This window comes from Dreissena polymorpha, chromosome 1 (assembly GCF_020536995.1).
Source record: "Dreissena polymorpha isolate Duluth1 chromosome 1, UMN_Dpol_1.0, whole genome shotgun sequence".
NCBI lineage: Eukaryota > Metazoa > Mollusca > Bivalvia > Myida > Dreissenidae > Dreissena > Dreissena polymorpha.
The window spans coordinates 22,296,062-22,318,041 of record NC_068355.1 but is presented as its reverse complement, the minus strand read 5'-3'; the positions used below and the strand labels follow the sequence as shown (position 1 = coordinate 22,318,041).

At 36.4% G+C, this 21,980-nt stretch overlaps 1 protein-coding gene across 1 annotated transcript in view; it reads left to right on the top strand.

Moving 5' to 3' along the window:
* LOC127874043 (uncharacterized) overlaps nt 1-18,387 on the top strand; it is a 224,288-nt gene extending 205,901 nt beyond the window's left edge. Inside the window, exons 5-9 of the mRNA XM_052418158.1 lie at nt 11,094-11,455; nt 12,072-12,137; nt 14,330-14,556; nt 15,496-16,392; nt 17,999-18,387. Of these exons, the coding sequence (XP_052274118.1) occupies nt 11,094-11,446 (353 nt within the window). The 3' untranslated portion in view covers nt 11,447-11,455; nt 12,072-12,137; nt 14,330-14,556; nt 15,496-16,392; nt 17,999-18,387. The remainder of the gene's footprint in view (nt 1-11,093; nt 11,456-12,071; nt 12,138-14,329; nt 14,557-15,495; nt 16,393-17,998) is intronic.
* The last annotated feature ends 3,593 nt before the right edge of the window (nt 18,388-21,980 follow it).

Below are 21,980 nucleotides of genomic sequence, written 5' to 3'. Positions count from 1 at the left end.
CCGCCGCACAATGTTCTCCCAAACAGTCCTCCTTCAATCAAATTGAATATTAAAACATCATCAAAAAGCCATGCTTATTGTTTCATTTGCAAGAAACCTGGACCGAAATTGATTGTCGTTCCTACTTCTACAAGGACGGAAACCTTCATTCAACATAATATTTAAATAACAGCGGAAAGTAGGTGTTGTCCCGGTCATTTCAAGCAAAATGGTACATCCTTTGAAGAAAATGTAATTTCAAAATTGTCTACAATAGACAATGTTTTTTTAAACAGATCATCTCTTCTTAATCTTCTTACTGCTGTTCGAGAGTACTGCGTATGTTCAAAAAGTAAGAGGCTGTCGTTTGATGACTTAACAACTTTCAGTGAAGAAGACATGTTAAATCTTACCGGCATTTCGGTGTCAAACTTTTTAGCATTCTTGAAAGCCGTCAAATTATCAATAAGAAACACGCCTGCTAGAACTGTAGCAACTACTATTGGAATTTTCTTGTTTAAGTTAAAGTCAGGTCTATCAAATAAGGTCCTGTCAACTTTATTTGACGTTTCAAAATCAAGCGTCAGAAGAGCCATACAAACATCCAGAAAAGTACTTATGACCGACTTTGTGCCTTTTAATCTTGGCTTTTCACACATTTCACGCTAAGATGTAATAAATAAACATACGCGCAATTTGGCACAACTTCTTTTCACGGAAAATAAGGAACAAGTCATCCTCGTTCTCGACGGAACCTACATCTGCATTCAAAAAAGTGGAAACTTTCAATTTCAACGGCAAACATATAGTATGCACAAGGGAAGACCATTAGTTAAACCCATGATAATTGTAACAACATCAGGATATTTTATTTCCGTAATCGGTCCATATTTGGCCAACAGCAAAAATAACGACGCATCAATTCTGCATCATATAATTAAAAACAACATTGAAGAAATTAAAAACTGGGTCAAGGAAAACGACATATTTGTTGTCATCAGAGGCTTCCGTGATGCCACCTCTCTGCTTGAAGAGCTCGGGATCCACGCGCAGATGCCGTCATTTTTGCCGCGAGGAAGAAAACAACTACCAACTGATTTGGCAAACTCTAGTTACTAAGGTATGTTTGCTTTATTTGCACAATACACCGTCAGATAATAACGCTAAAACATGAACAGCACAATGTGGAATAACTATGTGCCATTTATAGGACCCGTGTAAGACGATTTAATAGGTACTGAAAGGGTTATACCGTGTAATGCAGATGTAACAGGTGTGTAATACTATTTGTTCGGAGAAGAAACAAAAAATCGCCTTTGTTTAACCACCAAATAAACATTGATGATGCAAATTGAAATCTCTACTTTGTATTTTTGTCTTATTATTATAATTAATTGTATTGTTATGTTGAAACGGAAATGAATATATAGTTTTATTGTTTTATCTACAAATGAGCCCATGCATGAAAGTCTTATGTCAGCATACCGATCTTAACTTAATTTCTATGCATCGGATCAATTAACTAATGTTTATAGGGGAAAACATCGAACGCTGTACGGTAGTGAGCTAATTTAAAACAAATATAAGCTGTAAAGTTGAGTTATTGACTTTAAAATATTTTACAATACCTTTTTAGGTAAGATGGGTAGTTGAAGCGGCTAACACTAGAATCAAGCGGTGGAAGTATTTGGACCACATCTTGCCAACGAATCAAGTGCCATACATAGGCGACTATATTAAAATTATTTGTTGTTTATGTAACAAGTTTCTTCCACATTTGAGTGCCAACTGTGAATCGTCTGAAGATTTTTTATGTGCGGAAAGGATGATGGCCAAACTAAAAGAAGAAAATAAATTGCAAAAATTTGTAGAAGATAATAACCTCCATCGCCGTAGTATCAGTAAATGGTCGTCTGTTAACGAATCTGTTTCCAACTTTCCTCAACTTGACGAAACTATGCTTAAACTCCTGACGCTAGGCACCTACCAGTTGAAGCTCTGTCCGTCTTACATTCAAGAATATATGGGCTCTGAATGCACAATTGATGTGTTCAGAGAAACTTGTGATCTCATTCGTGTCCGTCTTTAAAGCCGTCATATTTCATCAAAGACTTATCAGGTCTGGATTCAATATGACTCAGACCATGTTAAAGCATGGTATTGTCAATGCCGGGCAGGTGCGCGTACTGTTGGCACGTGTTCGCACGTTGCATCTGTCATTTGGTATTTGTCTGGTTTATCCGGGCCAATAAATGATTGCGGCATTCAGAACTGGGGCAAATATATTGATGACGCGTCTCATGTGCCACAAACTGTGGACACTTCCGACTCCGAGTCAGATGTCAGTACTGTTGAGGAGTAAATAAGTCTTAAGTCTTTGGAATATTTTTGACGGAATATATCGACGACTAAGGTCTTATTTACTCCTCAATATGTCGGTATTTTCTACTGGTAAAACTATCTGAATTAGCTAAAGGCGTATTTCGACTTTTAACCTGTAATTGTTTCAACAGTCGGACACATTGCATTATGCTTTTATATATTATGTAGCGGAAAGATACGTAGTAGAAGTTCTATGGTTATAAAAATGTTTAAACCTGGCAAAATATACATTTTTACAAACAGATCAGCCTTAAGTACGGAATCCGGATAGTGCCAGCCATAATATCGATCTTTCATCAAGGGCGACACATGACACACGAAGCGATACCCGATATTTTGCGCGACAGTCGCGGCGACGCAGGGTAATTTGCGCGACAGTCGCGGCGACGCAGGGTAATTTGCGCGACAGTCGCGGCGTCGCACGATTTATTCAACGCGATATATCGCATGATGGGCTACCTTCACAAGGGCTATGTATCGTGTTAAATAATATGGTGCGTCACCGCGATTGTCGCGCAAAAATTCGTGCGTCGCTTCGTGTGTCACCCTTGATGAAAAAAGGGCGAGATTATAGATGGAACTATCCGGATTCCGTACTTAATAGATACATATGTGCGTGTCACTTATAAGATTTATGTGAAACACCTGGTACATTCGCTTTTATAGTCCCTTGCCAGCTGTTGTTAAAAGCTTTCGGCTGATAAAACACGTTAATCTTTTTGGGATGATAGGAATATTTAAATGTAATATTGTATCATTTTGTTACATAACTAAAATCCGTTGTCTGTGAAGTGAAAAGTATACACTCATAGATTAGACATTTGTACGTTATTTGACGTAATTAAGGTATATGCAGGACTGCTTGTGTCAGTAACATTTTGATACGTTGATGCGTTTGTAACGCTGAAGACGTCAATTCTGGTATAAAATACTGTTGTTTATGATATGTAATACCATGAAGTGTTGTGCATTATAACAAATTGTTATAATGTGCAGGACTACTTATGTCAGTAACATTTTGATACGTTGATGCGTTTGTAACGCTGAAGACGTCAAATCTTGTATAAAATACTGTTGTTTATGATATGTTATACCATGAGGTATTGTGCATTATAACACATTGTTATCATATGCAGGACTGCTTATGTCAGTAACATTTTGATACGTTGATGCGTTTGTAACGCTGAAGACGTCAAATCTTGTATAAAATACTGTTGTTTATGATATGTAATACCATGAAGTATTGTGCATTATAACAAATTGTTATCATAATGTAATACTGGGTAACTGGTTTATTATTTTAAATTTCCAACCGGATGCTTGATATTAAGCTTGTATTTAGTATGTACATTATTTGTTTGCATTCTAATTAAAAATCCGCTACCATAGTAACATCTTAATCATCAAAGATTCTTTTTTAATTGCAGTAATTGAAAAATTGAATAATACAATAATTAAGATATATTTTTAAGTTGTTCGGTTTATGTTGTTTGCCGATCGATATTTACTTTAAAAAGTGACATATATCATATACATTTAAATTGTTTCCATGGAAACGGCAATTGTAGTTTCAGAAATTATTAATTAAAACTTACCTGCATATATTCCGATCAATTGGGTATGCATTAGGCAAAGTATCCTGTGCATGTTAAATTATACTATATATTCTTTGATTTCTTTGACAAAATATGTAGAAAAATGTCAATGTCTTACTCGTTACCATGACAACCAACAACTATTTGTTGCTTTTTTACAACATGCTGTGTGTATTCAATACTCATGTACAATTTTATAATTTTCATGATGACGTATAATGCATATATATACGTTTGCAATTGATTTTTATATACCATAACAAATATTCTCACGTATTTATCATGTTGCCATAGCAACCATAATAAAGCGATACTAATTATAAATATGTTGTTTTCCTATATACAATAGTTTGCCCTATAAGAAAAAAGTAAATTCATTTAATTCTGAAACAGGGCATATTTCAACCCTTCGTGAACCTAGCCCTTTGACCCTTCCCCAGGGGTCGCAACATTGAACATATGCTTATATAGGGTCTATTTTGTGAAAACTTTACAAATCTTCTCGTCCATAACCATTGGGCCTATAGGGCTACCAAATTCGGTATGTAGTGGCATCTTATAGTACTCAACCAAGTTTGTTCAAATTATGCCCCTGGGATCAAGTTTGACCATGCTCTGAGGGTCACAACATTGAACAAATGCTTATATAAGGCCTATTGTGGGATTTTTTTTTAATCTTCTTGTCCATAACCGTATGGCATAGGGCTACCAAATTTGGTATGTAGTGACATGTAATAGTTCTCTTCTTAGTTTGTTCCAAATGCCCCTGGGGTCAAATTTAAAACTGCCCCGGGGGTCACAAATTTGAATATATATGCTTTTAAAGGGCTTGTCCATAACCATTGGGCCTAGGGCTACCAAATTTGGTATGTAGTAACATCTTATAGTCCTCTACCAAGTTTGTTTATATTATGCCCCTCGGGTCAAATTTGACCCTGCCCTAGGGGTCACAAAATTGAACATACCCTTATATGGAGCCTATTTTGTGAAAACTTTAAAAATATTCTTGTCCATAAACACCGGGCCTAGGGCTATCAAATTTGGTATGTAGTGACATCTTATAGTTGTCTACCAAGTTTGTATAAATTTAATCCCTTGGGTCAAATTTGACCATGCCCTGGGGTCACAACGTTGAACATATGCTTATATCAGGTCTATTTTGTGAAAACTTAAAAAATCTTTATGTCCATAACCATCCGATCTAGGGCTGTCAAATTTGGTATGTAGTGACATCTAATAGTCCTCTACCAAATCTGTTCAAATCTTATCCCTGGGGCCAAATTTGATCCTGCCCCGGGGGTCACAAAATTGAACATATGCTTATATAATGCCTATTTTGTGAAAACTTATAAAAAAAAATTGTCCATAACCATTAGGCCTAGGGCTACACAATTTGGTATGTAGTGACATTGTATAGTCCTCTATTTAGCTTGTTGAAATTATGCCCCAGGGGTCAAATTTGACCCTGCCCTGGGGGCCACAAAATTGATATTATGCTTATAAAGTGCCTATTTTGTGAACACTTTGAAAATCTTCTTGTCCTTTAACCATAAGGCTGTGGCACTTCTAACTTTATGTGAATATATTAGTGTTCAAAGGTTCGTTTAAGTTGTGTTGTGTAATTTTTTGTTTTCACTTAAATGTTCCAGGTTCGTTTAACTACTCATCAGCTTGCGAAAGAAAGCAACAAGTCTTTATAAAACATATATAGTCTTTAATTCTTGTTTAAAATGTTTGTATATGTTGTTTTGTAAATGTATATTATTCTTATTTGTATTGTAAATGTATGTACTTCTTATTAAGAAATTGAACAAGATCAAAACAAGAAAGTAACACGATACTCCAACACAAATATAATCCATCCAGAAAGTAAATGTCCGTCTCTCCTGCACTTACTGTAAAGCCATTATTATAATGTTTACTGTGCGAGTTGCTATCAATAATGGCTTGATTTGTTTTAAAAATACTCTTCTTTTATACTCATGCTTATATAAATGCTTATATAAACGGTCATGTTCCAGAAAACGTGATCTCAGCAAGTAAACAAAACTTTCCATCACCCTGTCAAATTGGAGTATTTTTTCCTAACCCCAGTAAACAAGCAGTTTGTGACTGTTTTAACATCGGTCTGACCGCCAAATAACCAAGGCTTAAGAGCATCCCTACATGTATGATAGTTCGAATTGAGCTTACTAGGACAAAAGTGTTACAAGGCATAGGGCTACCAAATTCGGTATGTAGTGACATATAATAGTTCTCTACCAAGTTTGTTCAAATTATGCACCTTGGGTCAAATTTGACCCTGTGCGGGGGTCACAAAACTGACCATACACTAATGGGGCCTATTTTGTGAAACCTTTAAAAATCTTCTTGTCCATAACCATTGGGCCTAGGGCTACCAAATTTGGTATGTATAGACAATAAACTTCTACCACATTTGTTCAAATAATGCCTCTGGGTCAACTTTGACCCTGCACCTGGGGGTTTAAAAATTGAATAAATGCGTATAAAGCTCCTATTTTGTAAAATCTTTAAAAAAAATCTTCTTGTCAAAAACCATTCGGACTATTGCTACCAAATTTGGTATGCAGTAATATCATTCTTATAGTCCTCTTATACCAAGTTTGTTCAAATTATGCCCTTTGGGTCAAATTTGACCCGCCGGTTACAAAATTAAACATTTTATACGCTCATATCTTGCTTATTTTGTGAAAACTTTTAAAATATTCTTGTCCTTAACTCTAGGACCTAGGGCTACCACATTTTGTATGTAGTGAGATATAGTAGTCCTCTACAAAGTTTGCTCAAATAATGCCCCTGAGGTTAAATTTGACCCAGCCCAGGGGGTCACAAAAGTGTACATGTGCTTAAATAGGGCCTATATTTAAGTATTTGCACATGCCAAGAATATTTTTTTTCAGCCTTTTCTTCAGCAGTGGAGTGATACAGGGCTATCATGGCCCTCTTGTTTGTTATTTGTGGAGATTTCATGCTCGTCAGGAGATGCCTGCCCACCGACACTTCCAGAGCTGCCATCACCAACACTGGTGTCATCAGCATGTAACCTGGCATAAATGAAATACATAAATCTTATATACATGTATACAGTATTTATTTATATATTGTATTGTTTAATAATCTTGTTGTGGCATTGTAGATATGGTGCCTGCCTTGCCATTGGGTTTGATCCCTACTTGGGGAGAGTTCTCATGATCTTTACAAAAACACTATGTACTGGTTCTTCCCAGAAAACATACTTGAGAGTATCTCAATATGCCTAAGGCTTTGGATGCAGTCTAGCTAAAATGAGTAATTTTATTATTATACATACATTAATCTTAATGTTTATTTGAATGGTTTTCAATAAAGTTAATATTAATTGCCTAGTCCTACCACATAAAGTATGTTATGTTTTGTTCTCACAAAAACAATTCACGTCCATATTAAAAAAGTGGTTGTTAATCTTAAGAATCTTTGAACTAGAGGCATGTTACTGTTGAGTTAAAATTATATCTACATAAATATATACATGAATGCCAAACCCTATAAAGAATAAATAGCCATTTTTGGAGATGATATATATTGATATTATTACCCATGAAATTATTCAATCTGATCCCTGGAATTACTCTACCTCGGTGGACTTGAAGAGTCATCATGACTGATAAGCACTTTCAAACACCTATAAAAAAGTAATAGCAAGATATAAATGCATGTTTCTTTTATATAAATACAACTACAAACAAATATACTGATTAAATGCAAATAACAATACAATTTATATTCAAAGGAGGTACTTCATACTCCAATTCAAATAACCAAGTGCCTATAAGTGATAAGCTAGAAATAAAGGTTAGATGTTTTGAAATGTTATTGAATAATATTGCTACATACATGTATGAATATGCATGATCTGAGTGTCATATAACATACATGTTTTAACTGTTGTTGTTTTTTGCACTATTTTGTAATGAAAAGTTTTAGTTAAAATGCATGGTCTATAATTAATTAACTTTGATTGCATATATGATTATGCCCCCCTTCGAAGAAGAGGGGGTATATTGTTTTGCACATGTTGGTCTGTCTGTCTGTCCACCAGATGGTTTCCGGATGATAACTCAAGAACGCTTAGGCCTAGGATCATGAAACTTCATAGGTACATTGATCATAACTGGCAGATGACCGGTATTGATTTTTAGGTCAAAGGTCAAGGTCACAGTGACTTGAAATAGTAAAATGGTTTCCGGATGATAACTCAAGAATGCTTAGGCCTAGGATCATTACACTTCATAGGTACATCAATCATGACTGGCAGATGACCCCTATTGATTTTCAGGTCACTAGGTCAAAGGTCAAGGTCACAGTGACTTGTAATAGTAAAATGGTTTTCGGGTAAAAATTTAAGAATGCTTATGCCTAGGATCATGAAACTTCATAGGTACATCGATCATGATTGGTAGATGACCACTATTGATTTTCAGGTCACTAGGTCAAAGATCAAGGTCACAGTTACTCGAAATAGTAAAATGGTTTCCGGATGATAACTCAAGAATGCATATGCCTAGGATCATGAAACTTCATAGGTACATCGATCATGACTGGTAGATGACCAATTGTGATTTTCAGGCCACTAGGTCAAAGGTCACAGTTACTCGAAATAGTAAAATGGTTTCCGGATGATAACTCAAGAATGCTTAGGCCTATGATCATTACACTTCATAGGTACATTGAACATAACTGGCAGATGACCCGTATTGATTTTCAAGTCACTAAGTCAAAGGTTAAGGTCACAGTGACTCAGAATAGTAAAATGGTTTTTGGATGATAATCCAAGAATACTTACGCCTATGATCATGAAACTTCATGGGAACATTGATCATGGCTGGCAGATGAGCCCTATTGATTTTCAGGTCACTAGGTCAAAGGTCAAGGTCACAGTGCAGTGACTCGAAACAGTAAAATAGTGTCAGGATGATAACTCAAGAATGCTTATGCCTAGGATCATGAAACTTCACAGGTACAATGATAATGACCGGCAGATACAATCTTTGGATTTTCAGCTCACTAGGTCAAAGGTCAAGGTCACAGTGACTTGAAATAGTAAAATGGTTTCCGGATAATAACTCAAGAACACTTACCCCTAGGATCATTACACTTCATAGGTACATTGATAATGACAGGCAGATGACCCCTATTAATTTTCAGGTTACTAGGTCAAAGATCAAGGTCACAGTGACTCAGTAAAATGGTTTCCTGATGATAACTCAAGAATAATTAGGCCTAGGATCATGAAACTTCATAGGTACATTGATCATGACTGGCAGATAACCCCTATTTATTTTCAGGTCACTTAGCTCAAAGGTCAATGTCACAGCTACAAAAAACGTATTCACACAATGGCTGCCACTACAATTGACAGCCCATATGGGGGGTATGCATTTTTTTCCAAACAGCCCCTGTTTATATTATATTCACATACTGTGAACAGCATGAGATGTATAAATAATTTAAAACGGGTTGATAGGCTGAAATGGCAATTCATCACCTTTATTAGAGATTTACATGTCTTTACTTTCTAGATTGAAATGATTTTTTGCCCGTGGTATTTTGTTGGCACCTTGTTCCTGTTCTTGGAGTTTGGACTATTTCTATCCGCCAATGATTAGAGCATACCCTGGTGTATCTGTAACATCAATATACGCACAAGGGTTTAAATAAATACCTAAAAAAATAAAAAAAAATTATTAAAAGCCAGCACACCTTAAATTCACCATAGTGATAAATGAAAAATGCTAGTTTGTGTGTAACATGGCCACAAATTTAATATGTAACAGTGGGGCCGGGCATTGGTGTTGTATCTACTGTAAGTAAACCAAGCAATATAGATTGAAAAAAATAGTTCAATGTTGTATTAATAAGAACACGTTTTCATTATAAATGGCATTTAATTTTATTATAATACAATTTTGGGCATTCATGGAATAGAAGAAATGATTGGTGGTATTTACATTGGTCTGTTCTGGTAACATAAATATGCAATGACAGTCTGCTCAAATTAATCATTCAAGTTTGAGATTAGCAAAGCATGATGTAAAATGTCAACACATTAGGCCATATTAAATTTTTTTTTTTTACCGATTAATACTAAATAAAATGTTAATAATAATAATGCTTGCCATCTACATGGTGTAATATATCCTACAAATACGATATTTATGTACATTAACAAATAAGATATCAATACACTAATGATACCTACCCGTTTGGCGTCGCATCTTGCCTGCTTATAGCTCTAATTCATGCGGTTTTCGTGGCATGATTTCTAGGCATTTTGTGCAGCGTTACATGCTTGCCATATATGCCAAATTGTCCCACATCAGGCCTTTACCTTGCCAGTTTGGAAAAAAATCATATAATTTATAGTTATATACTTTGTAAGGTTATTATAAAATACAATTCATATATAATAAGCATAATTAAGACACTTCTTTCTTTAAAAAAAAAAAGACATCAATGGAAATTGGGATTTTTTTTTGTTCAATATTGGTTTGGAATCGGGTACCTTTTAGGGCAATTTTTACATAGCAAAAACCCCCTGATATAATATAAAGTAATTGTTCAATAATGTATATGTGCCATTTTATTGCTACAGTAGACAAAATAATACATATTTTCAGAATTATTGATTTATAAACATGAGAAATGAAGTATTTTGACTGTCACTACATGACATGTCTATAAATAGAAACTGAGTTCCTGGGAAAGAGACACTTTCTGACCTTGTCTTAATTTTGTGGTTGTTTAATGATTGTACATGAACACTATGTTTACCTGTTGATTGAACTGTGCAATTGTTTCAGTATATGTAATTGTTTTCATCTGTGTAATTGTTTTACTTCAATTCATATCTTACTCAACAGTCGCATTTCAACATGTCAAACGTTAACTAAATAGCTCTGCTACTGAAGTTTATTGTCATGTTTTACTATTGAATCATTGAAATGTATGCATATATTTTAGATGTGTAAAGGCCTCTTTATAGCAACATATGCGTAATACAATATCACTGCAGTATGTTTAATAAGATTATTTAGCATTTACAGTAATTCAATATCTTGATGTTACTCTGTTTTGCAGTATACAAGTGTGCTGTGAGTCCCACAGGAGACAGGCTGTACATCACCAGCTACTGGCAGCACAAGCTTCTCACCCTGGCCAGGGATGGCACACTCCTGGCTACATACACAGACCCAGCACTAGATAGCCCACGTGGTCTACATGTGACCCCTGCAGGCCAGGTGCTGGTCTGTGTAGGCTGGCCCACCACTGTACTACAGGTGGGCTGGGAGGGAAAGAGTAAGCTGGCTACTCTTACTACACGGGAAGATGGAGTGAGGAGCCCATGGTCAGTCTGCTACAGCAGCACAACATCATCAATCATTGTGGGACAGTGGCAGGACGACATCATCCTGGTGTTCAGAGTGGAATAGTGTGTACATGTATGTATTAGTTGTTGTAATAAGTGATAAGTATTTTAATTACAATGTGTTGTTTAGCATACAAACATAGTAGTGTGTGATGTTACAATACACAATTAAGTGTGTAGTGAAAGATACAAATAATTTATGTACACATATTGTTATCTGATTATACAATGTGAGGGTTTTTGTTAGAACATTAGATCTAATGTATATTATGTTATTGTTGTCATAACATTTGTGTAATTATGGTCCTAAAATTTAATTCTTGTAAACTTGACATGAAAAAAACAAAGCATTTCAACTGAAAATTTAATATTTGTACATAGATGCACATGTACATAGCAACTGAGGCTATTTTTAGACTTTCATTTCTATAAACACCATGCCATGTAAGAAATGTATATGGATGAATTTTTTTTAAATAAAATATGAAATTGTTAAGTAATCTTTGGAGGAGTATATATTGATATTTTACGCAATGTTAACAGAAAGGTAACACTTGATGTGAGATTTATTAATTTGCCATATTTAGTGCTGTTGAACATCTGTTATTGACTTTCATTACATTTATATAAATTTGTGTGAGTCCTAAATATACATACAAGAAAAACATCAAGCTATTTTGCTGCTCCAGTCGCTGCTGAGACAGGACAAGGATGCTGAGGATGTGGTGGACAAGGATGACCTGAATACACAGAAGGTAACAAAGACGTTTTAATTATCAGGCCTTTTCATGGCCAATTTGGGTAAAAATGCAATTTTAGGATTTTTATTTTTTTCGTGCGCAAAGTCCATTGATTTCAGAAAAACAAATTTAATATATCTATTTCTAATACTTAAAATTAAAAGAATAAAATCATATTATGCTAGTAATATACTTTTTTTTAGATCTAATTGAAATATAATTGAGACATATTAATCATAAGGCACTTATTATGCCCCCTTTTCGAAGAAGAGGGGGTATATTGTTTTGCACATGTCGGCCTGTCAGTCTGTCGGTCCTTCTGTCCGTCCACCAGATAGTGTCCTGATGATAACTAAAGAACGCTTAGGCCTAGGATCATGAAACTTCATAGGTACATTGATCATGACTCGCAGATAACCCCTATTAATTTTGAGGTCACTAGGTAAAAGGTCAAGGTCACAGTGACCGGAAACAGTAAAATGGATTCTGGATGATAACTCAAGATCACTTACGCCTAAGATCATGAAACTTCATAGGTACATAGATCATGACTTGCAGATGACCCCTATTTATTTTTAGGTCACTAGGCAGGCCTTGACACTAACAGTGGCCCGAGAGCCCCAAATTTTGGTGAGGTACACCAGTTTTACCCAGGTTTTTGCTGTAATTTTAATAGGCAGGGTTCCCTGTGGACACCAATCTGTAGAAGTTAGTGTCAAGCCCCGCTAGGTCAAAGGTCAAGGTCACGGTGACTCGAAACAGTAAAATGGTTTCCGGATGATAACTCAAGAACGCTTATGTCTAGGATCATGAAACTTCATAGGTACATTGATCATGACTCACAGATGACCCCTATTGACTTTCAGGTCACTAGGTTAAAGGTTAAGGTCACGGTGACTCGGACACAGTAAAATGGTTTCCGGATAATAGCTCAAGACTGCATTCTCCTAGGATCATGAAACTTCATAGGTACATTGATCATGACTCGAAGATGACCCCTACTGATTTTCAGGTCACTATGTCAAAGGTCAAAGTTACGGTGACTCGACACAGTAAAATTGTTTCCAAATGATGTCTCAAGAATACTCATAGGCCTAGGATCATCAAACTTCATAGATACATTGATCATGACTGGCAGATGACCCCTATTGATTTTCAGGTCACTAGGTCAAAGGTCAAGGTCACAGTGACAAAAAACGTATTCACACCATGGCTGCCACTACAACTGACAGCCCATATGGGGGGATTGCATGTTTTACAAACAGCCCTTGTTTTAATAGTTTCCTGTCTGGAAGGGACATGATCATTTAGAGCTTTTTTTCTTTCTTACATAATGGCTGTTTTTCACAAATTTGAGAATTTGACGACTCAAATGTTCACAATTTAAAAAAGTTTGTTACTCAAATTAATTTTTTTGACAATTTTGAAGAATTCATGACTCATTTGTTCATAATTTAAAAAAGTTTGCGACTCATTTTTTGACAATTTTGAACAGTTTGTGACTCATTTGTTCACAATTTTGAAAAGTTTGAGACTCATTTTTTCACATACTGAGGGGGCCACAGCCCCTTCACAAGGATGAGACAAAACAAGCCCTGTGATTTGATTTGTGTTTGTGGGAGTTTGGTTATTTTTTAACTGAAACATTTATTTTTCCTCAACTGAACATATCAAACCAAATTAATGTTTGCAAATTACTTGGAAAAACCGGTGCCATGGGATTAGTTACTGTGAAAATGTGGAGTTTTGGGTATCTTCACAGTATTGGGCAAACTAGTTGTGTTAGCTGGTAGTTGTTCATGTTAAGTGGCCTTTTACATAGAATTTTACTCCCAGGTGTATGTGAACAGTCATGTGTTTTCTTCCTTTTAAAGTACACGTAAAAGGCACCTTCTTATATGCTATTGGACTAATAAAATGAGCACTGAAATTGAACATTTCACTAAAAACACATGTAAAAGAATATGTTGATGGATTTGTGAAATTAAGTTCCATGAAATTAAAAAGACCCATAATTCCCAATTTGAAGATTATTTCACACTGCAAATTGTCCAATTGTCAGGTATTATCACGCTTATTATTCGCAATTGGTGTGGTTCAGGTACTTTTAGCAATTGGGAAAAAATATTGCTGGTGTATTGCTAACGCTCTAGTTCAAAAGACTAACTGGGCTTCCATATTCCATATTGGTTTGCTCAATGTTACAGCTACTGCTCAGCAAAGAATACAACTGTCTGGTGAAATGCTCGACCGTATCAAAGTCCAGTGATGTCGGGGTACGCGGCCGTTCCATGTCTGGGGATTGCATTTTAGCAGACACTAACAAGGGAGAGAAATAAAGATCTGCACCTGCAGTGAGTTGTTCCCCTTTAATTGCTGTTTAATTAATTTAACGGACAATAAAAAGGAAGAAAACTGAAGATTTGCACCAGCAGTGAGTTGTTTCCTTAAGTTGCTTTTTATTTATTTAGCCTACAATAACAAAGGAAGTAACTGAAGATTTGCATCAGCAGTGAGTTGTTTCTCTTTAGTTGCGGTCTAATTTTGTTTTCAACTTTCGTTACATATTAATTTACTTTTGAATGTTTTTTTTTGTGAATTTAATCAGACTTTAACAATCAAGGATCTGGCATGGTACAATTTTGTTTGTGTTTTTTTAACTTTGGGAAGACATTAATGTTAACTTTTTGCCTCCAATTTATTGAAACATAAATGTACAGTAAAACAGCAGTGAGGGCATTATAAAAGAAAACTTCTTACTAGAACGAGTACCATTTAAAGATATTAGAGTTTTAACAAGTTGATGTTCCCTGATATTTTTATTGTTATGCAGGAAAGAAGTGGCTAAAAAGCTAAATAAGCGGCGCTCTGAGAAAATAGGGCTAAACACATGTGCTTAAATTGTTGTCCCAGATTAGCCTGTGCAGTCTGCTCAGGATAATCAGGGACAAAACTTTCCTCTTTAAAGTTATCTTTCTTTGAAAGGAAGTCTCCTCTTTATGAAAATCCAGTCTAGTCGGACGTTGTCCTCCCTGATTATGTGGACTTGCTAATCTGGGAAAACACTATATAATATTAATGAGATGCATATTGGTTTTTAAAATTACATCTGCAATCTGCAAGTTAAAAATATTAATTATGAATTGACAGGTTAATATAGTATTGACCAACAATTTAGATGTTTGAGTACGAAATGGTTTGACTGAATAAAATGTCATGCTATTTCGGACAAAGAACCAGTGAAATGCCAGATTCAAAACTCATGAGTCTGAAGTTTTGCCGCTGAAATCCTTCACATGCTATCAAGAGGCATAGTTTGTTATAGATTGTAATATAAACCTGTTTTACTAGTCCATATTACCCATGTTTTCAGAAGAGCACCAGCCTTGATATAGAGTTGATACGGCAACGACACAAGTCGGGCCCGCTGGAGCCCCAGTCCAGCACGACCCCTCCCCTGACCCCTAGCTCCTCCCATTTGACCTCCGGCATCAAAGAGTCAGCATTGTTAAACAATTCCATCCCATAGCAATTTCTGAGAACATAGAGTGTTCACACATTTTTCTCAACAACCGCAATGTCCGTGTTGAGTGATCCGCACTTGAGCCCTGATTGGTTTGATAGACTCAAGTGCCGGAGGTGGTAGAAGTGTTACAGACATAAGAAGTTATTGCAGCAGTTATGGAAACACTAACAGTCAGCTCTCGCTGTTGGACATTACAATGGATATTACGAAAAAATACAAAGCTGGATAACTCATTCCATTCTTTTTGGGACAAACAGAACTGCAGCAAGGAACAGGAGAAAATCACGGAATGATTGAAGAGTTTAAGTCAGAAGTGTAAGCTTCCCACCGGGGATACTCCTGGATGGTCTTAACTTAAGGGACAGTCCAGGTTTGTCCTCTCAGGTGTCCAAACTGTCCAAAGAGAATGCATTTATTTTTGACGCAGTTGCTAACAAAGAAAGGCAGTACCGACTTCGTTGTGAACAGTCAAGCATAGTGCATCCCTGGGGCATGCCTCAGGCGGGAATTCCATCTGCAACAAGGTGCTAAAGGTGAACCCAATAGGGTGTGTTACTAACCACTTCAAGACCAAACAGCGTCACATTGATTTAACACTAAAAAAAAGTGTTGAAAAATGACAGCAGTTTTGATGTGTCATCTAGTTTGCTCTTCGACTCTCAATCCAACGTTAGTTAGAACGCAAATTCAGCATTAAGCGTTATCAGCGAGGCTCGAAGGTCATCTCTGCTTCTTAAGCTTCAGGTGAGACCTTACAGTGTTATTTACTTTGTAAAAGTTGGGGCCCAAATTCAGCACCATTCATAATCTCATAAAGTCTATTCCATATTTTTCTCATTATTACTGTCTTAAGTTCCCAATTGAAGATTTGCCTGAAAAAATTATTTATATTTAATAGGTTCCAACACGTTTAAGTTTAACATTGTCATAAGTGAAATTAATATTAATAGCACTTATTATAAATTAGTAAGTATTTGTTAAAAAACAGTTGTATTGTGTCACAGTGACATTTAAAGTGGTATAGTCTCACATTTAAATTTCTGAAGTTATGCCGGTTTAAAAAAAAATATATATATAATTATGACACCTTGCTACATACTGTGCTTTTCCATGTATTCCAGGTTGTTTTTTTACTAAGAAAGTGACGCCGATATTCGGCGTCTTTCCCTACCAGAATTTTTCCCCTAAAACTACCATTTCCCCTCCAAAAATATAATTTTTCACCAAAATATTATATTTTATCCTCAAAAAAATGTTTTTTTTTCTTTTGGGAAGTCGACACTTATCCAATTTGTACCATGTACAACAATCTCGCTCTCTCTCTCTCTCTTGTAGAACACTCAAATCTGGGAATCCCAGTGATTCTATATATAGCTCTTAAATTACGTCATGGAAACCGGGCAACTAATCGTATTAATCATGTGACTATTTTACTGGATTCCGGTCTTGCGCGAGAAGGGTGTTTCGTCAATTAATTACCGGAATCAAGTTGAATTTTCATCCAGGTTATGTGAAAGCCAAGATATAAACGTTAAAACAGAAAAAAGTCTCACAATTGGCGTTCATACACGAACAAAATAAAACGTTCGGACTCGGAAAATATTAATTGCGTTGACACATTTTTTAAGAATGAATCATCAAAAACCGTTGAAACCCAGCAGGATTCGGAGGTACATGTAATCAACATCGATTAATACTGTCGGATTATTGTGAAAATGAAAGTAGACAATCGGCAGCTGCCGCACCTTTCCCTTCCAATACTGTAGCAGGTCTAGATCGTCACACCATTCATCATGAAATTGAAATCACAATATTGACATCGTTCCCCGGCCCCAGTTGAAAACATTTCCCATTATTAGATCTACCCCTGCAACTTTATTTAGGACTTTGACTTTAATATCATACTTGTTCATGTGTTTAAGAACAAAAAGGTCAGAGACATGCCTCTTTTTCTAAAAAAATACCCTAAAGTCTGTAGGCGAGTTATAGACATTGAAATGAACAGTTTTTATTTCTTCCCCAAATATGTCTCTTTCGCGCTCGATTTTCCCCTTTTACCCAGCGTCCAGCGTCTTCCCCTTTTTCTAAAAAAAAACCCTGTATTCCTTGCTGTTTAAAGCCCCAAACATTTCAATTTAACAAGTGTGTGCATGTTATTCATTATTACAATGCTATTGTGAGTGCTAATTTGCATAAAAAAACACATTGCGCTATCCTAAATATCAATTATAGACGCAATTTTCAGCATTAAACAAGCAGATGTTAAGAAAGGTGTAGCAGTATTCATATTCAAGGCTTATTCATTTGTCACTAGAAACACTTTATGGTTAACGTTCCATTTTCTTTTCAGATAAAATTATAAACCAACAAGACGAACATCGTTGAATCATTTCGCACATATACTAAAACTCGCTCAAGAAATTCAGCACGTCACTTATGAACATCTCGCAAGGCGGCTACATCAACACTTCCAACAGCTGAGCCTTTGTGAGTTCCACTCCTGTCCCGATGAGTCGCTCGAGGTGAAACAATCTAATCCACAGATAGAGCAGACGCTGAGTGACTCGTCTGTTAACGTGACTGACCTCCATATGTTGCTCTCTAATAATGTGAACCTGGCGCCTGAGGAGCAGTGTTGTCCTACATTCTCTGTTCTGGGTGGTGACTTTGGCGTCGAGACTCACACAATCTCTGTCTATGGCCCTGTCGCAGCAGCAACAGCAACAAAAACAGGAAGTATTTCAGCTGCACTCTGAGAAAACAGGGCTTAATGCATGTGCCTCAAGTGTTTTACCCACAAAAGCGTGTAAAGTCTGCTCAAGCTAATTAGTGACCACACTTTCCGAAATATATCTTAACCCTTTACCACTCAGAAACGCACTTTGAGAAAATCAAATTGAATTTAAGTCATTTCTGAATATATTCAAGCTGTAAAGCTTCATTTCCAACCCTAACATATCGATGACCAGCAAACAGCATATAACCTGAACAGACTGCCAGTAAATGGCAGGAAGTTCTGGTTTTATGCTGTTTGCACATAGCCATTTCCACTTTGCTTCTGAGTGGGAAAGGGTTAAAACAAAGAATTCCATTAAAGCTGAAAGTGTCGTGGCTGATTAGTTTGTGCAGACTGCACAGGCTAATCTTGAACGACTTTACGCTTATGCATTTAGCCCAGTTTTTAAAGAGTTTAGTGTTGCTTATTAAGTTTACGTTACATCAGTTCTTTTCATACCTTTCTGAAGAAAAGTTCCTATTACCAATTAGGAATTTTGTGTTTTTAAATTAGTCAAACTGAGTAAATAAATACATATATAAGATATTTGATATCAGTTTTAATCATGAAGGGTCAGGGCATATTTTCATTCATTTTTGTTCCAAAATTCAGCCTCTAAACCAAAAGTTTTTTGTGTGTTTTCACTTGTATATTAACAAAATTCCCCTTGCATAAATTAAACAAAATACTTATTAAATGATGTTTAATTTAAATTTAATTATTATGCCCCCCTTCGAAGAAGAGGGGGTATATTGCTTTGCTCATGTCGGTCTGTCAATCGGTCCGTCCACCAGGTGGTTGTCAGACGATAACTCAAAAACGCTTTTGCCTAGGATCATAAAACTTCATAGGTACATTAATAATGACTCGCAGATTACCCCTATTGATTTTGAGGTCACTAGGTCAAAGGACAAGGTCACGGTGACCCGAAATAGTGAAATGGTTTTTGAATGATAACTCAAGAACGCATACGCCTAGGATTATGAAACTTCATGGGTAGATTGATCATGACTTGCAGATGACCCCTATTGATTTTTAGGTCACTAGGTCAAAGGTCAAGGTCACGGTGACCCGAAATAGTAAAATGGTTTCCGGATGATAACTCAAGAACGTATATCCCTAGGATCATGAAACTAAATGGGTAGATTTATCATGACTCGCAGATGATCCCTATTGATTTTGAGGTCACTAGGTCAAGGTCACGGTGACCCGAAATAGTAAAATAGTTTTTGGATGATAACTCAAGAACGCATACGCCTAGGATCATGAAACTTCATAGGTAGATTGATCATGACTCGCAGATGACCCCTATTGATTTTGAGGTCCAAAGGTCAAGGTCACGGTGACCCGAAATAATAAAATGATTTTCGGATGATAACTCAAGAACACTTTTGCCTAGGATCATGACATTTCATTGGTACATTGATCATGACTCGCAGATGACCCCTATTGATTTTCAGGTCACTTGGTCAAAGGTCAAGGTCACAGTGACAAAAATCGTATTCACACAATGGCTGCCACTACAACGGACAGCCATACATGCCATAATTATTCAGACCAATTCCGGGACATTGAGTTAAATTGTTCGGGACTTTTGCCGATTTTCCGGGACATGTATAAAATGTAGCGATATTTATAGACATATGCAATTTTGGTACGTTTTTTTTTTGTTTCGCATCGTTAATTGCAAAAGTTCGAAAGCCTATCTGAAAGACACTTGATCTTTTAACGTCAAATTAAACATTACTACTTCCGTTACTAGATACAAGCCACGTGTTTTCAGTGTAAGCGTTCTGAACATAGAGGTGACGTCACTGCGTTATTGTTATTAAGACCGGTGTGTAACGCGTAGTTGTTGTTTCGCCTTTATTCATTTATTACATTTATATAATAAAAAATACAACAATACAGTACCGTTAGATCGTCAACTCATATCAATTCACAATACATACAACCAATCAAAAACTTTGTCGGTTAAACTTGCGAACATAAACTGCTTTTAATTTTTTACTCCGCGATGTTGGACTTCAGATGTGTGAACAACTATCCTTTGCCCTTACGCAGCGGGAAATAATGACGTAGTAGATTAAAATCAATTAACAACCACATTAAACAAGCAAATTCGTAGAATTGATATCCCCCGCAACATATGCTTTGTTTGAGGATGGGTGCAAATCGGACAGATGAACATACTGACAGATGGACAGACGAAGGAGGCGGGGGATATATACTCATACCAAGTTTCAATGAAATTCACCAAAGCACTTCCAAGATATGGCTCCGGACACAAAAGTGCCTATAGTAAAAAGCATTTTTTCAAGATACAAAGGGTCATAACTCTGTTTTTAACAGATGGTGTACAATGCCATTAATGGCGTGCATCATCCTCTTATGCATATATATACTCATACCAAGTTTCAATGAAATCCGCCAAAGCACTTCCAAGATATGGCTCCGGACACAATAGTGCCTATAGTAAAAAGCATTTTTTCCAAATACAAAGGGCCATAACTCTGTTTTTAACAGATGGTATACAATGCCATTTGGCGTGCATCATCCTCTTATGCATATATATACTCATAGCAAGTTTCAATGAAATCCGCCAAAGCACTTCCAAGATATGGCTCAGGACACAAAAGTGCCTATAGTAAAAAGCATTTTTTCAAGATACAAAGGGTCATAACTCTGTTTTTAACAGATGGTGTACAATGCCATTTGGCGTGCATCATCCTCTTATGCATATATTTACTCATACCAAGTTTCAATGAAATCCACCAAAGCATTTCCAAGATATGGCTCCGGACACAAAAGTGCCTATGGTAAAAAGCATTTTTTCAAGATACAAAGGGCCATTACTCTGTTTTTAACAAATGGTGTCCAATGCCATTTGGCGTGCATCATCCTCTTATGCATATATATACTCATACGAAGTTTCAATGAAATCCGCCAAAGCTGTTCCAAGATATGGCTCCGGACACAAAAGTGCCGGACGGACAGCCGAACGGACGGACAACGCCAAAACAATATCCCTCCGCCTCTGGCGGGGGATAACAATTCCGCCTTTTCGGTTTGACCGCGAACGTGAGACAATCGATATGATAACAGAACCCCTGTTAATTGATCGATTTTGACACGTAGCGTAGTCTGCCTATTCGGGTAGGCATTGTCATGGAGACGCTGCAGATATACACAGATTCGAGGTGCTGTTAAGCCTAAGATAAGGTACATGTATATATGGATTTTGTAAATTCCGGGACATTTGACAGATTTCCGGGACAGCGGGACAAGTTCTTCATTTCCGGGACTGTCCCGGACAATCCGGGACATATGGCATGTATGGGACAGCCCATATGGGGGGCATGCATGTTTTACAAACAGCCCTTGTTTCTATGTACATTGTCATATTGCTTTTATATTTTGCATACATCTTTACCAACATGACCATAATCTATTAACAAGAGCAGACAACTATATCAAGCATTTTTTAAGAATTATGTTCCCTTTTTTTACTTAGAAAATTGAAACGTTGGTTAAGTTTTGTGTTTAGGTTCACTGT